The sequence below is a fragment of the Leptodactylus fuscus genome, chromosome 6, assembly GCF_031893055.1.
Source record: "Leptodactylus fuscus isolate aLepFus1 chromosome 6, aLepFus1.hap2, whole genome shotgun sequence".
Classification (NCBI taxonomy): domain Eukaryota; kingdom Metazoa; phylum Chordata; class Amphibia; order Anura; family Leptodactylidae; genus Leptodactylus; species Leptodactylus fuscus.
In genome coordinates, this window is record NC_134270.1 from 25,739,882 (window position 1) to 25,757,337 (window position 17,456).

Genomic DNA, 17,456 nt, shown 5'->3' on the forward strand with positions numbered 1-17,456 from the left:
ATCACTCTCAATCCAGCATCCAGTCTCTAAATGAGGTTGTTCTGGAAGAATGGAAAAAGATAGAAGTTGCAATATGTCGCTATCATGTTCATTCCATGCCTAGAAGGCTTAGTGATGTCATCAATCATGGAGGTCATACAAAATACTAGCTGTAGTAGTTTTGATGTGGGGTGTATTCATTTTTGCATCAGCTATTTTGAGTAAAACTAAAGATTTTGTAATCTCTGTGGTTAGAAAAGTTGCATATTTGCCAGTTGGCAACAAATTTTTTTAATCCACCCCTCCCCTATTACACCATTTTTTATTATGCGTGGACAAGGCAGGGACAGAAGGGGTAGCCTGACAAATATGTTATAATTTATGCCAGATTTCATATCAGTTCTGGCACATTTAAGATTAAGAAGCTTGCTGGTCCTAATAGTGTACATTCCCTTCTTTCTGCATGTCTTTGTGTGTATAGGACAGATAGATAGATAGAATCTATCTATCTATCTATCTATCTATCTATCTATCTATCTATCTACTGTATCTATCTATCTATCTATCTATCTATCTATCTATCTATCTATCTACTCTATCTATCTATCTCCTATCTATCTATCTATCTATCTATCTATCTATCTATCTATCTATCTATCTATCTATCTATCTATCTATCTATCTATCTATCTATCTATCTATCTACTCTATCTATCTCCTATCTATCTATCTATCTATCTATCTATCTATCTATCTATCTATCTATCTATCTATCTATCTCCTATCTATCTATCTATCTATCTATCTATCTATCTATCTATCTATCTATCTATTGTATATTTACCACTTTGTTTCTGTCTCTCCACAGATTGCTAGTAAAACTGGCAGAATGAAGTGTAACTGTACGAAGATACTGGCAGCCATCTTCAGCCGCTTATTGTTTGCTTTACATGGAGCAGGTTTGGTGGGGTTAATAGTAGAACAAACGAGAGACAATTTTTACTCGATTCTTCTCACTGGAGTTCTTCTCTTGGTCATTGAGATGATTGTGACACTGAAGATGACAAGAAATGGAGAATGGAAGTGGTAATATAAAAAGCACGAGACTTGGATTTACATATGAGCACCCGGTTTATGAACAGTATATACAGTGGGTGAAATAAGTATTGAACACATCATCAATTTTCTAAGTAAATGTATTTCTAAAGGTGCTATTAACATGAAATTCTCACCACCCGACCCATTCCAAACTATGCAGGCAAAGGAATCAAACCATAGATGTCCATAAAGTAAGTTATGTATAATAATGAGAAATGACACAGGGAAAAAAATATTAAGCACATGAAGAAAGAGAGTTGCAAAAAGCCATGGAAAGTCCTGACACCAGCTGAAATCTATCAGGAATTGGAAAGAAATTCTGACACTTAGTGACAAATAATATCGGTAAGTTCTACTGATGGCCTACAAAAGGGTGTCTCATTACTAAGGGCTCGTTCACATCTGCGCCCGGGACTCCGTTATGCAGGTTTCCGTATCCTGCACAGGGCAGTAGACGGAAACCTGCAGGCATCTTTCAAACCCATTAATTTGAATGGGTTTGAAAAGTGTCCGGCCGTGAGCGCTCACGGCCGGACTCAACATGACAGGTTTCCGTCTTCTGCATGCAGAAGACGGAAACCTGATAACGGAGACCCAAACGCTGGTGTGAACCCAGCGTAAGGGGCCAACACAAGAAACATCGCATGATGGGATAAAACCAGTAAGCTGTCTCAAGACCTTCACAATCTTATTGTTGCAATGCATTATTATGGCACAGGTTACAGAAGAATTTCTAAACCACCGAAGGTTCCAGTGAGCACTGCTGGTGCCATAATCTGGAAGTGCAAAGAACATCATTTCACCATAAACCGGCCACGACCAGATGCTCCTCGCAAGATTTCAAACAAAGGAGTGAAAAGAATTATCAGAAGAGATGTCCAAGCGTCCAAGTTAAGCACATTTAAAGACAAACCTGTGAGATATTGGGAGAATATAGTCTGGTCAGATGAGAAATTGAACTCTTTGGATGCCATAATACACATCATGTTTGGAGGTCAAAAGGCACTGTATATTACCCCAAGAACACGCCACTAACAGTGAAGTTTGGTGGTGGGATCATCATGGTGTGGAGCTATTTTTCAGCATATGGCACTGGCCAACTTTATATCTATGCAGGAAGGACAAATGTACCGAGGTGATCTTGATAAAAATCTTTTGACAACTTCCAGAATGATGAAGATTATACTAGGGTGGACATCCCAGCAAAACAATGATCCCAAACACATGGAAACTCTCAACTGGTTTCAGAGAAAGAAAATAAAGCTGGTAAAATGGCCGAGCCCCTGACCTGAACCCAATCGAAAATCTATGGAAGGAATTAAAGCTCAGAGTTCATAGAAGAAGCCCATCCTCAGGATGTGAGGAGTGTATGTGTGGAAGAATGGGCCAAAATCACACCGGAGCAATGCCGGCCACTAGTTACTCCATACAGGAGGCGTCTTAAAGCTTCATCACCAATGAAGGCTTTTGTACAAAGTATTAAATCAATTTCAATAAGGGAGTTCAATACTTTTGCCGGTGTCATTTCTCATTATTACACATAATTTATGATTATCTGGTATAATCCCAACATCATTGCAAACAAAGGCCTCTGAGAAGGTCGGCATGATGTTAAAGGGAGCGCCCTCTATAGGGTTGTTTGACTGATACTCTGTCTTCCTAATTACATCATGGAAGACAGACTCGCACATTCTCAGTCAGCGCCCTCTATTGGTGTGCATACTTGAGGCACTGGCTTCCTAATTACATCATGGAAGTCAGATTTGCATTTTCTTCCCATGTTCCTTTGCACAGTGGAGCACTCATGGCTTAATAAGACTCCACACACCTAAATGGTGGTTCGCTCCTTATGGAGTGACGATATCCCCTCAACATAATTTATGAACATCCATGGTTTGATTTCTTTGCTTGTGTGGATTGGATGGGTTGTTATCGACATCTGGTGAGAGTTTCATGTCAGTAGCATCGTTAGAAATATATTTATTTAGAAAATTGGTGACTTGTTCCATTTATATATCTGATCAACCATAATATTGAAGGGGTTATCCATCTTTTAAAATTGATGGCTTGCCCTTAAAGGGGTTGTCTGGAATAAAATGATCTTTATACAGTAAACTAAACACTCCCCGACCTGCTTAACTTCTAACTTCCTTTAAAAAAAAAAGTACCGTATATACTCGAGTATAAGCCGACCCAAATATAAGCCGAGGCCCCTAATTTTACCACAAAAAACTGGGAAAACTTATTGACTATGAGTTGAGTATAAGCCAAGGGGGGAAATGCAGCAGCTACTGGAAAATTTCAAAAATTAAAATGGTCGGAGTTTATCTACATTATTCTCCCAACAACACAGGACTCTTCAATATGAACAGTAATGAATTTTCCCACATATAAATAGTATCACTAACCAGACAAAAAGTGGCAATAGCACTAACAATATACACACATGGACAAAATTGTTGGTCCTCCTCGTTTAATGTAATAAAAACCCACAATGGTCACAGAAATAACTTGAATTTGACAAAAGTAATAAATAAAAATTCTATACAAATGAAAGTCAGACATTGCTTTTCACTTCAACAGAATTTAAAATAAAAAATAAAAAAATAAAAAAATCATGAAACAGGCCTGGACAGAAATTATAGTTTCCATAACTTAATATTTTGTTGCACAACCTTCTGCACCTATCAGCAGGTATTTTGGCCTCCTCATGAGCAAACTGCTCCAGTTGTCTCGGGTTTGAAGGCTGCCTTTTCCAGACGACATGTTTCAGCTCCTTCCAAAGATGCTCAATAGGATTTAGGCCAGGGCTCATATAAGGCCGCTTCAGAATAGTCCAATGTTTTCCTCTTAGCCATTCTTGGATGTTTTTAGCTGTGTGTTTTGGGTCATTATCCTGTTGCAATCTCCTTGACCTGCGACTGAGACCAAGCTTTCTAACACTGGCCAGTACATTTTTCTCTAGAATCCCTTGATAGTCTTGAGATTTCATTGTACCCTGCACAGATTCAAGACACCCTGTGCCAGATGCAGCACAGCAGCCCCAGATATGCTTCATTTTTCCATCTGTGAACATAGAGCTGATGTGCCTTGCCAAAAAGTTTGATTTTTGATTCATCGGTCCATAGGACATTCTCCCAGAAACTTTGTGGCTTGTCAACATGTAATTGGATTATTATTACTTTTGTCTGATTCAAGTTATTTCTGTGACCATCGTGGGTTTTTCTTTCATTAAATGAGGGGTATCGACAATTTTGTCCACGTGTGTATACATGTAATGTAATATAACGTATAGATATAGACATATGTGTAAAGTATATTATTATTATTGTTTATTTATATAGCACCATTAATTCCTTGGTGCTTTACATTTGAGGGTTTACATACAATGCACAAAATATACAGGTAGATATAATACTAACAGTGACCGACTGGCACAGTGGGATAGAGCGCCCTGCCTGCGAGGGCTTACAATCTATGAGGGAAGGGGGTAGAGACAGAAGGAGAGGGGGGAGACTGTACAGATGGCAGTGAGGTGATAGTGTTATTGGGGGTTGTAGGCCTTCCTGAATAGGTGAGTCTTCAGGGCCTTCTTGAAGCCTGTGATTGTGGGGGTCAGTCTTATGTGTCGTGGTAAGGAGTTCCAGAGTATGGGGGATGCACAGGAGAAGTCTTGGAGGTGGTTGTGTGAGGAGCGGATGAGAGTAGAGTGGAGTAGGAGGATTAGTTTGGAGCTATATGGAGGGGACAGGTTGTGAATGGCTTTGTATGTTAGCGTTAGTAACTTGAATTAAATTCGCTGGGCTATAGGTAGCCAGTGGAGGGACTGGCAGAGGGGAGCAGCTGATGAAGATCGGGGGGTGAGGTGAATTAAGCGGGCAGTGCAGTTTAAGGTAGACTGGAGGGGGGCGAGGGTGTTAGCTGGGAGTCCATGGAGATGGGTGTTGCAGTAGTCTAGGCGGGAGATTATCAGGGCCTGGACGAGCATCTTGGTAGTTTCCTGAGTGAGGAAGGGGCGATGTTCTTGAGCTGGAGGCGACAGGAGGTGTTGAGGGCTTGAATATGTGGCTTGAAGGATATGTCAGAGTCCAGAGTTACCCCAAGGCATCGGGCCTGTGGGACAGGGGTAATTGTGGTTCCATTAACTTTGATAGATGGGTCAGGTGGAGGGGTCATACAGGATGGGCTGAAGATGATAAACTCTGTTTTCTCCATGTTCAGTTTGAGAAAGCAGGAGGAGAGGAAGGAGGCTACGGCCGCTAAACAATCTGGAATTCTGGCCAGCAGGGAGGTAATGTCTGGTCTAGAGATGTAGTATATATCTTTATAGGCCAGGACATAGGTAGCTAGCCAAACAGAAGAGATTGGCCACTTGTCTATTGATGTATTTTCCTTATCTCATTATTTTGCTTACTTATATAGCGCCATCATATTCTGCCACCCTTTATATATATTGTCAGTCACTGTCCAATATAGGGCTCACAATCTGTCAATCAATCAGTATGTCTTTGGAATATGGGAGGAAACTGGAGTACCCAGAAGGAGCCCGCAGAAACACGGGGAGAACATACAAACTCCTTACAGATGTTGTCCGTGGCAGGATTTGAACCCAGGACTCCAGCGCTGCACATTTGCCCATGATGAAAGAATTCAGAATGTATAACAAAATAAATTACACAAGTAGAATATTGCTGGTGAGGTAGCGTTATAAATGGAAAATAAAAAATCTGGGGAGCTTCTAAGTTGGTGTTCTTGAGGCCTACAGTGAATGAGTGGAAAGCCTGCATACAAAGTACTTTGGTACGTGTCATTTTGGGGATTTTCACATTGAAAGCACAGCCTGAGTTGGGGATGGTGTCTATAGCTACATTCCACCAGTCAACCATATAATCACTTATTCCCTTACGGAGACTAGAAATGAGTACATTGATTTGCAGATTTTACAATTTGCAGTTCACAGATCAATATGCCATTACTAGTGATTCATATCTCCATATCTAGCCGTGTTATTACCCAGAAGTATTGCATTTTGTAATTACAAGTTCTATTCCTAAACTAATCTCTTCTCTGTGTTATTGTAGGTTCTCTCCGATGGTGTTTCTGTATTTATGTACTATCATTCCTTCTGTATTTGTGATGGAACTTGCATACCTAGAAATTAGAAGGAATGCTACCATTACCAACCAGACAAATGCTGAATGCACCGAAGATGTATGTACCTCATATAATACATGCATGCAAAGATGATATTATCGCCTTTCCTTTTCTGTGCCCCCGGTGAAGAGCTAACGGTGCCGCTACCGTAGCTCTTCACCGTCAGAAGGGCGTTTCTGACATTCTGTCTTCGCAGCAGCGCCTATAGCGCTGTACTGTAAGAGGGGGCGTTGCTTACCGGCCAGCGATGACACTGAGCAGTGAGGAATGCCCAGCGCCGCACCTCCCATGAGGCGACCTGAAGCGACCGCTTCAGGCGGCGCTATGCCAGGGCCCCGGGGAGGGCGGCATTTTTGCTTACCTAAGCCAGTCCAGGACAAGCTGTCCTGGACTGGCTTAGCGTCACCGAGCAATGGATTGGGGAGGCTGCTGGAGAAGCGCTGCAACAGCGGCCTCCCCTCACGCTCAGGCAGAGAGCAGGTCCTCTCGGTGCATGCTTTCTGCCTGCTAACGCCGCTCCGCCACGCCCCCTTCGCTCCACCCCGCCCCCTTCACTCCACCCCTCCTCCCGGGAGGGGGCGGCTTTCTGTCGTCCGCCTCGGGCGGCAAAAAAGGCAGGTTCACCCCTGGGAGCACCCCCCTCCCCAGTACTCATCTATGGACCAGTACTATCAGGAGGGGAGGGGGTGTTCCTCACCGCTCTCACAGTACAGCTCTATAGACACTAATGTGAAGAAGGTGACTGTAATGTGACTGTCAGAAATGCCCTTCTGACGGTGAAGAGCTATGGTACCCGCACCGATAGTTCTTCACTGGGGGCACACAATGGGAAAGCCGATAGTGCGCTGAATTCAGTGCACTGTCAGCTTTCTAGCAGTGTATTAAACCGCATGTGCCCCAAATGGTGAAAGGTCCTTTTTAAAAATGTTTCCCCTGCCGCAATACTTTTTCTCATGCCAAGTGCACTAGTCTTACCCCTTCTCAGTGGGACCTGTCAGAGAAGCTGTCTGACAGCTTGTTCTCTAGCACTTATCTGCACACGGCAGATTTTGTTACAGTATTTCTTGTGATTGAAAATCAGTTACATCTGAATGGGGCCGGCATTTACTAATCACCAGAGATAAGGGCTAGAGAACGAGCTGTCAGATAGCCTCTCTGAGGGACTGTAAGGGATCTTCACCAATAAACCAGAGCAGACAGCAGCCACAAACAGCCTCCACACCCCCTACTCCAAGCAGGTGTCTTCTAATGGAAGAATAATGGGGTTCTACCAACTATAGAAGATATCCCCAATTGTTAGGGGATATTGGTATTGTTAGGATACCTTCATGATTGGAAGGATCTAATCAAGAACAGGGGTCTGGGTCCCCCATCCTGATGGATCAGTAGGATGAGCAGGTGCCTGCCCCTCCATTCATTCTCTATAACAGCGTAAGCAGAGATGGCCAAGTATATTGGGCACTCTCATAGAGAATGAATGAAGAGGCAGGGAGCATGTTAGCCTACAGACCTCCATTCCCATGATCGGCTGGGGCACTGATCATGAAGTTATCCACTACGGTATAAATAGGGATGAATTTATATAGTTAATACAACCCCTTTAAGTACTTCAGAGAATGAAATCGACGGCTCTTGCATGAGTAAATTAGTATATTTTCTAAATAAAAAATTCATGTTATGATCTCTTAACAGGTCTCCCAAAAGTTCTCCAAGCAGATACAAGGTTTAGAAGAGTTAATAGTCTTGGTTGTGATTTTAGGACGTTGGATGATGCCAAGGGGTAAAATGACCCGTGAGCAGCTCGCTCAGCTACTTCTGATGTACCTCGCTTTGGGTGCAGATATGATGGATATTTTAGAACTGATAAAGGAGCCTTCAGTAAAAACCAACAAGTCTATAACTGTGGTGGGCCTGTGTCTATTCAGCTGGGCCATGATGCAATTCACATTAGTGCTCACCCAAACTATGTCTTCTATGAAAGCCGAGCTCGATGAGCAGTACCGGTCGTCATCTGAAGTCCAGTCGTGCCGACGGTCTTTGTTTTGCACCGATGAGGTCTGGAATGTGATCATTGCAGTGGGGATGCAGGACGGACCCTTTCTGGTTTACCGTCTCTACTTGGTAACCAGAGAGGGAGTGTTCAATGAGTCCATGACCTTTTTTATATCCAAAAACATTCTGTCCGTTGCAATACAAATATACAGTTTGGTTGTGTTTCTGTGCAAAGAAAGTTGCAAAAGAAAGAAAGTGAACCAGCTGCATGTCAATTTAGAATGAGAAATATTGTAAAATGTGGAATGCTAATAAAAATGTATTTAATATTGGATTAAAAATGTTAAAAAAAAAAGTCTACTTGCAACAAAGCAGAAAAAAATAAAGGTTCCTGGTGACAATGGCAGTAATAATCTATCCGAGAAGGTATTCTATTTTTGAAGTGTTTCTCAAGGCTCCGTTCGCACTTACTTTAGGTGTCAGGTTTCCATTGCATAATACAGGAACATTTCAATGATCTTTGGGCAGACTAGTATGCTGCGACTAGTATGCTCAAAATATAAAAAAGTGTGAAGGGTGTGGGCTATCTTCAGTTTGACAGGGTACATGAAAGACATCTGCATAGGATCTGATATCTGATGAATATCTAACTCAGGGTCACATGTTGGGTTCATTGACTGGTGCTGTGGCGCGGGCTCTGCTCAACACCAGCCTATGTTATTGGCATTACAGGTACATTGGTAGGATATTGTGACATCTCATTTACACAGCATCCTATGCAGGTGCCTTGTATGCAGTGGCGTAACTACCGGCATAGCAGCAGAGGCAGCTGCCACAGGGCCTGGGACATTAGGGGCCCGGTGAGAGCCACGACCGCTGCTATTATTATACTCGGGGGTCTTTTCGGACCCCTGAGTATAATGATTGGCGGACTGGGAGAGGTAAGAAACTTAAAAAACACTGTTACTTACCTCTCCACGATCCTGCCAGGCCTCCTTCCTTGTTGTCTGATGTCTGATGTCCCAGGTCATGTGACGTCCGACGTCATTGCAGAAGGACGGCAGCGGAGGCCGACAGTGTAGGAGCCGGGGGACAGGTAAGCAACAGTAGTTTTTTATGTTCTTATTCCCCTGGGTCTCCAACTATTATACTCTGGGGTCTGAAAAGACCCCAGAGTATAATGATTGTTTATGGGTGTCCACAATGGGACATAATACTGTGTGCAGGGGCCACTATTGGGGATAATACTGTTTGCAGGGGCCACTATTGGGGATAATACTGTTTGCAGGGGACACTATGGGGGATAATACTGTGTGCAGGGGCCACTATGGGGGATAATACTGTGTACAGGGGCCACTATGGGGGATAATACTGTGTGCAGGTGCCACTATGGGGGATAATACTGTGTGCAGGGCCCACTATGGGGGATAATACTGTGTGCAGGGGCCACTATGGGGGATAATACTGTGTGCAGGGGCCACTATGGGGGATAATACTGTGTGCAGGGGCCACTATTGGGGATAATACTGTGTGCAGGGGCCACTCTGGGGGATAATACTGTGTGCAGGGGCCACTATGGGGGATAATACTGTGTGCAGGGGCCACTATTGGGGATAATACTGTTTGCAGGGGCCACTATGGGGGATAATACTGTGTGAAGGGGCCAACATGGGGGATAATGGAACACTCAGGAATGCGTAGGAGGGGTTCAGTCGAGGTCTTCGGCGTCAGTGTTGGTCAGGGGGGGAGCCCCATGTCAAAGGTTCGCCAAGGGGCCCCGCCATTCCTAGTTACGCCACTGCTTGTATGCGTTCTGTCCAGCTGAGGATAAACCACAACCCTAACTCCTTCATACTACCTATAGATCCTGCCCACCAGTGATGATACGCCGAATGGGGCCTACCCCATGAACTCTACTCCACAGCAGCAACACCTCTCAACTGAAGCATTAAACAGCCCTGCCCTGATGAATCCGCACCAATGACGCCCCAATTGGCTTCTCCAAGTGACCCAACTAACGGAACGTCATCAGCTCAGTATAAACAGCAACATGGAGAAGGGGAACAATGTAAAACCGAAAGAATAAACTAAGCTGTACACTAATAAATATCAACTCCAAAGTTGGCTTAAAAACTACCAAAAAATATGACTTGGAATTTGTCTTTAAGCTGAGGCCCCACGTTGCCAAAATGCAGCTTTTTTTTGTTGCAGATTTTGCTGCGTTTTTTTGAGCCAAAGCCAAGAATGGCTACAAGAGGAATGTGAAATATATAAGAAGTTCTTACACTTCTTCCTTCTACTCAATAAACTCCTGGCTTTGACTCAAAAAACTTCAGCAAAATCTGCAACAAAATAAGGTGCATTTCCACAACATGGGGCCTCAGCCTAAGGCTGAGGCGAAACATTGCGAAAACGCAGCTTTTTTTGTTGCAGATTTTGTTGCGTTTTTTTTTAGCCAAAGCCAAAAATGGTTACAAAAGGAATGGGAAATATATAAGAAGTTCTTATACTTCTCCCTTCCGCTCAATCCACTCCTGACTTTGGCTCAAAAAAGCGCAAAAATATCTGCAAAAAAAAAAAAGCTGCGTTCTCGCAATGTTTAGCCTCAGCTTTAAAGAGGACCTTTCACCACTTTTGGGCATAGGCAGTGTTATACACTGCTGGAAAGCTGACAGTGCGCTGAATTCAGCGCACTGTCGGCTTTCCCGATCCGTGCCCGGTGTAAAGAGCTTACGGTGCCGGTACCGTAGTGCTCTATGGTCAGAAGGGAGTTTCTGACCATTAGCCAGGAACGTCCTTCTGCCTTGCGGTGCCTATCGCGCTGTTCTGTGGAGCAGGGAGGAACGCCCCCTCCCCTCCTGATAATACTCGTCTATGGACGAGCTGTGTGAGCAGAGGGAGGGGGCGTTCCTCCCTGCTCCACAGCACAGCGCGATAAGCGCCGCGAGGCAGAAGGACGTTCCTGGCTAATGGTCAGAAACGCCCTTCTGACCATAGAGCACTACGGTACCGGCACCGTAAGCTCTTTACACTGGGCACGGATCGGGAAAGCCGACAGTGCGCTGAATTCAGCGCACTGTCAGCTTTCCAGCAGTATATAACACTGCCTGTGCCCAAAAGTGGTGAAAGGTCCTCTTTAAGGTGTTAAACTTTTGGAGGGGAAACACAACTGGGAAAGGAATATTTCTTTGGTTCAAGTGCCATAAAAGCTGTTAATAGAAATAAATTGAGTTTCTATAGACAGAGATAAGAGAAATTGGTTTTAGAGAGAGACATTTAAAATGGATTTAGTGTTAAAAGAAAAAAAAAAAAGCTCCTGTACTGCAGAAACAAATACATGAAAACGTATTGGAAGCCTTCTCTCTGACCAGGAATACTAGGCATGGTCACCCGCTAACCTTTACTAGCCATCATTTTACTTAAACCATTGGTAAAATACATTGAAGGGTTGAAATTTTTTTGCAATGACATGGAGAAATGTCTGTCTTTCAGCTTCTGTATTTGTTCTGCCTATGTTCTAGTGTATAACTTTCAGCTTCTGATATGTCTTCTGTGTTCTATTGTGAATACAATATGGTGATATTAAATATCCAAATCATTGCATTATTTATTTATATTTAACAAAGTGTTCCAACTTTTTAAAAGTTTCATGATGCCCCTAAGTGCATCATAAACACACACTATTTTGCTCCCTTCGTGTCCCCCAGACAGTATAATGCTCCCTTAGTGGCCCATAAACAGAAAAAAATGCCCTTTAGTGGCCCCTACACAATATATTGCCCCCTTAGTGTATTACACACAGTTTAATCCCACCACAGTGGTTCCCATGCACTATAATGTCCTTTTAGTGGCCTCCACCCAGTTTAATTTCCATTATGGACACTACATTGAGGTAATGTCAGGGTGTATTTCCACGTTAAAGGATCCTATCATTAAAACTCAATTTTTTCTACCTACCACATAGGAATAGCCTTAACCACTTCAGTACCGGGCCAATTTGTGGTCCAGGACCAGACACATTTTCGGGGATTTTTGTATGTGCGGTTTAGAGGGCTGTAACGTTTTTCTCGTTCAACTAATTTTTGCGTCTTTTTTCAGGGAAACACATAGGGCTTTTTTTTTATCTGTTTTTATTTTCAAATATGTTTTATTTTTTTTTATATCCGGCAAAATATAAACAAATAGGAGGGAAATTGTGTCTGGTTTTTCACTTTATTATTATTATTTTTTATTTAATAACACAAAGTGCTACTGAAAAACTTTATAAAATAGTTTTTCCTCTCCATTACAGTAATTTTTATTTTGTATGGTGTTGTCGGGGGTGGGGCTATGCCTTTAATAACGGCGTTTTATTAGCGTATTATTTTATTTATTTTTTTAAATTATTTTATTTTCATTTTTTTAAACTTTTTTTATTATATTTTATTTTTTTTTCTCAGATGGTGTCCCCATAAGGTCATAAGAGACTTTTGGAGACATCTGATCACTTTTTTTTTTTGTTAAGGAGGCTGATTTCCCCTATAACTGAGGCTGGTACATTTAGCCTCAGTTACAGGAGGAATCCAGCCTCCTGCACACTGTTTTTTACACTTACAGAGCTGATCTGGGTCTTGTAGGACCCAGCAGCTAATGTAAGACACTGAGCCCGGCGGATCACGTGACCACTGGGTCAGAGGGCGGCCGCATCATGGAGGCACCCATAGCCGTGTGTACAGCTATCATTGAGTGCTGTATACACGGCGATCAAGAAGGCAGGGAAGGGAATAAACCATCTCTGCCATCTCTCTGGGAGCTCCGGCTGAAGTTACAGCCGGCTCCCAGCTTCAGCAGCTGCACGATCTCCGTGCAGCTGCTGTGTTCTGATTGGACGTTCTGGTACGTCCTGTCAGAACTAGGCAACCACTTCCCGGACGTTTATAGTCTATGGGCGGTCCGGAAGTGGTTAAGAAAGGCTATTCTTCTCCTACCTTTAGATGTCTTCTGCGCGCCGCCGTTTGTTATATAATCTGGTTTTCTTCAGTATGCAAACAGCACTGGGGGCACCCCAATGCTGCGAGAGAACTCTCCAGTGCCGCCTCTATCTTCTTCAGGAACGGGTCTTCTTTGCATCTTCTGCTGGTGGTGGCTTCAAACTTCTAGGACTTGGGCCTACGGCAAAGCCGACTGCACATGCCCCCTGGCCACAAGAAAATGGCCGCTTACACAGTATTGTAAGCGGCCATTTTCTTGTGGCCGGCAGGCATGCGCAGTTGGCTGCCCGAGGCCTAGAAGTTTGAAGCCACCGCTGGAAGAAGACGCGAAGAAGACCCGTTCCTAAAGAAGATGGCGGTGGAGAAGAGAAACTCATTTGCATACCAACGAAAACTGGATTATATGTCTAACGGTGACGCGGAGAAGACATTTAAAGGTAGGAGAAAAATAGCCTTTCTTAAGGCTATTCCTACATGGTAGGCAGAAAAAATTGAGTTTTAATGATAGGATCCCTTTAATATGAGTGCTGTTGGGTCTCTTTACCAAGATTACAAGCCTTCTTGATTCTGCCAGTCTGTTTTCTGAGCTCTCGTTCCTTTTGGCCATTGTCACCCCCAGAACCTACACTGTAGAGTATTGTCATTGCCCCCAGTCAGTGAGTTATAGTCTGATGTTCCCTATAACAATAACTGCAGACATCAGCGGCTCAGAACTCCATCACTTCCGTAATACAAATGTAAGGCTCCACATTAGTCATCTGCTTTTTATAATACTAATATAATATTAATTCAATTGATCTCTATTGTTAAAACATAAAGCAGATAACACATATCTTAATGACTCAGACACATTGTCTTCTGTGCAAATGTTATCTGATCTACATCTTCGTACTCATCTGTTTCCTGTAATGCAACTGATGGGGAAAGCAGCATCATTGTATATCTGACAGCCTGTAGGGACTATAAACCTAATATAACCCTTACATAAAGACTGCGTGCATACCACTTTAAGAACTGTATATTGTTAGTATACCACTGGTGCCATATAATGTATGCTAGGTACATGCCCTGCACTGTAATATGCCATGTCAAATAAACCATTAATGTTATTTTCACTACAATTATTCTCTCTAGTGTCAAGTGGGTGGTCCTGAGACCCACCTGCCAGCAAAGAGTATAATTGTGCTGAAACTAACAACAAGCATTGCTCAGGAATGGTGGGATTTAGAGAATAAATTCCAACTGTGCCAGAATCAGTAGAACAGCCCCTATTGGTGCATATATGTGAGGTGGAGGTGGCGAAAGGTCCTCCTTAATGCAAATAATCTCATTAACCGATTGAACAAATTCCAAAGTTGGTTCCCAACCTGTAAAGGAGACAACACCAAAGAGAATCTTCTTGGATCTTTCTTGCTTTTCATCTATAGCTCAAATGACTTTTAAAATTTTCAGACGTCAGTCTTCTGATGCTAGCGTGTACACGGGTCTATCCCTTGCTGATTTGGTTTTATCTCTATTTGCTAATTACTTTCAATTTTTATAATTTACTCATGCATTTTAATAATAATGTTTTGCGACGCCGGCCTGGGACAGGTAACATTTGTTCCAACGTTGAAGAAATCTGCAGGGAGTGTGCCGGAGCCAGGGAGAGGTAAGTAACAGTGTTTTTTTATGTTTGTATTTTCCTCTGAGTCTCCGATCATTATACTAATTGTTCATGGGTAGTCCACAATGGGGTATAATACTGTGTGCAAGGGCCACAATACTGTGTGCAGGGGTCACTATGGGGCATAATACTGTGTGCAAGGGCCACTATGGGGCCTAATACTGTGTGAGCAGGGGCCACTTATGGGGCATAATACTGTGTGTGCAGGGACCAGTATGGGTATAACACTACGCACAGGGGTCACTATGGGCATAATACTATGGATCTGGGGATAATATTACTCCTTAAGGAGTGAGCACCTTTACAGTCGTATGGAGACTTACAAAGCCGTTTTCGCTCCACTGAGGGATTATGGGAAAAATATACAAATCTGTTTCCCAAGATGTAAATAGGAAAACAGTGCCTCTGTTTTCTGCCCTCTAGGGGCAGCCCTCTTAAACATTGTGCAAGACTTTTTCAACAAGCCTTAATGCTAAGATGTGAGGTTTGGCCAAACTAGTAAATCTATTCGAAAAGGAACCAAATCCCAGCTGTGGACAGCGCTGTTTCGATCTGTTGGATCTCTTCAGCACAGCGTAGGGATACTGGTTTGGCAGAGTGAGAGACTATAGACCAAGTATCTGGGGATACTATCACTCCTTAATGAGTGATCATATTTTCCCATAATCCCTCATTGGAGCAAAAACGGCTTTGTAAATCTCCATACACCTGTGAAGGTGAGTGGAAAAGTGAGAGAAAGTTACCAAAGTGATATTTTATACAGATATTTCATAAGAAATAAAGACTAGAACAGCTGACACCTAAACCCTGCTAGCTTGGTAAACCTTATTGGGAAGAATATAAAGGGTTACCATCATTTGGAAAGTGAGTCGCAATCTCAGAGTTTATGGTGTCGGATGAAAGACTCCTTTGTGTATGCATACATCATAGACATGATATTAAGAAGCCTGAAGACCTAAAGAGAAGAGAGGACAACTGGAGAAGATTATACATAGAAGACTCGAAACTTACTTTTGGGATCTTATAATATAACACCGGCTTTAGTAATGTCTGATTGGGAAGACGTTGCTAGAAAGCCCTGTGGATACAATGTAACAACTCGCCTCTTCTGAATATCAGCTTTACATCTTGTCCACTTTGAGATACAAATAATACAAGAACCTTTTACTGAATGGTCGCGCGGTGGCTTCACAACATGTGATCACTTTGGTTTATTATCACAGTGCAGGGTGTGTTTCCTGATGGAGATGTCTCTTTATTTGTTGGCTCCATTGACCCAGTGGGCTGAGCAAGTAAACAATTGCAAAGCACTGGGGAAAACTCAGATCCTAGAATCAAACCCTGCAGGTTCCTTGGGTAAGAGATTAAGGGAGACCAGCAGAAGGTAAGATTTACATGACTTCCTTTGTGTGATACAAGTGTATACAGGTGCATGTCTCTAGTATATAAAGCAGAGTGTATAATGGGAGTAGTAACCCTTTCTATCCTGATACAACTCGTTGTATAGAGAGATAACTCCCATAGCGTCCCCACAACTTGAATAATATACTCTGCAAAGAGAACTTGTAGTTAACTGTACCTGAAGCTGTATATCTATCTACAATAGGATGCATCAATTTTCCCCATAGCTGATGTTTAGATGACTTGTGTTCCCATTCATAGATCACATTTATGGCAGCATCTATGGGCAAAGCACTCCCTGTGTGTTGTGTAAGTCTAGACGAGGTAAAGTGCTGCTGCTGGTTCCCCCTTAGATCCTGGTTTTGCAGATTGTATGAGATATGCCTTAGTGTTAGCAGCCAAAATACACAGACATATATAAGAGAAAAAAGTTTAATAAAAATGTATCAGTCAGTGCTGGGGTTGTAAGTGTGATGTGTCATCTTCTTCTGTTTTTTACTATTCGTGTCCTACAAACATTCCCTTCTACTTAACCCTTAATAACCCAGGGCAGTTTAACAATCATTTTTTGCTGGAAGAATGGAATTGTTATTCTGTATGACTGCGGAGTTAGTATTATGTTTTTACAAAATTCCTGAATATAGAGTCGTACATTATATTAGCCGCTTACACAGATATTATATTCGGTGCTGTATAAAATACCATTGCCATTAACCGGTAGTCAGCCTAGCTGAAAGGATGCTTTTTCTTCAAAGTTTTTTTTTTTTTTTTTGTAAATCTTTTGAATCTATTCATCCCTTGATGGATCCCCTTTGATCTCTGTACTCCTGTGTCTGGGTTGCACTGGGAGTGTTTTTTTATTTTATTTTTTTTTATTTTTTTTTAACGTAGATTGTGAGCTCCATATAGGACTCACAATGTATATTTATTTTCCTATCAGTATGTCTTTTATAGAATGGGAGGAAATACACGCAAACACGGGGAGAACAGACATCCCGGAGGAGGGGGCGGGGCGGAGTGGAGGGGGCGGGGCGGACGGGGCGGCGTTAGCAGGCAGGGAGAGGACCTGCTCTCTGCTAAGCGCAAGGGGAGGCTGCTGGAGCAGCGCTTCGTCCACAGGGCCTCCCCAATCCACCGCTCGCTTCCCGTGCTGGGCTGCCGAGACGGTGACGCTAAGCCAGTGCAGGACAGCTTGT

At 42.9% G+C, this 17,456-nt stretch overlaps 1 protein-coding gene across 1 annotated transcript; it reads left to right on the plus strand.

Annotated features, from left to right (window-relative positions):
• The first annotated feature begins 841 nt into the window (after nucleotides 1-841).
• On the plus strand, nucleotides 842-8,508 carry LOC142210479 (transmembrane protein 26-like). The gene is made up of 3 exons (XM_075279648.1): nucleotides 842-1,065; nucleotides 6,159-6,288; nucleotides 7,924-8,508. The coding sequence occupies exons 1-3, from the start codon at nucleotides 869-871 to the stop codon at nucleotides 8,506-8,508; spliced, it is 912 nt and encodes a 303-aa protein (XP_075135749.1). The 5' UTR covers nucleotides 842-868.
• The last annotated feature ends 8,948 nt before the right edge of the window (nucleotides 8,509-17,456 follow it).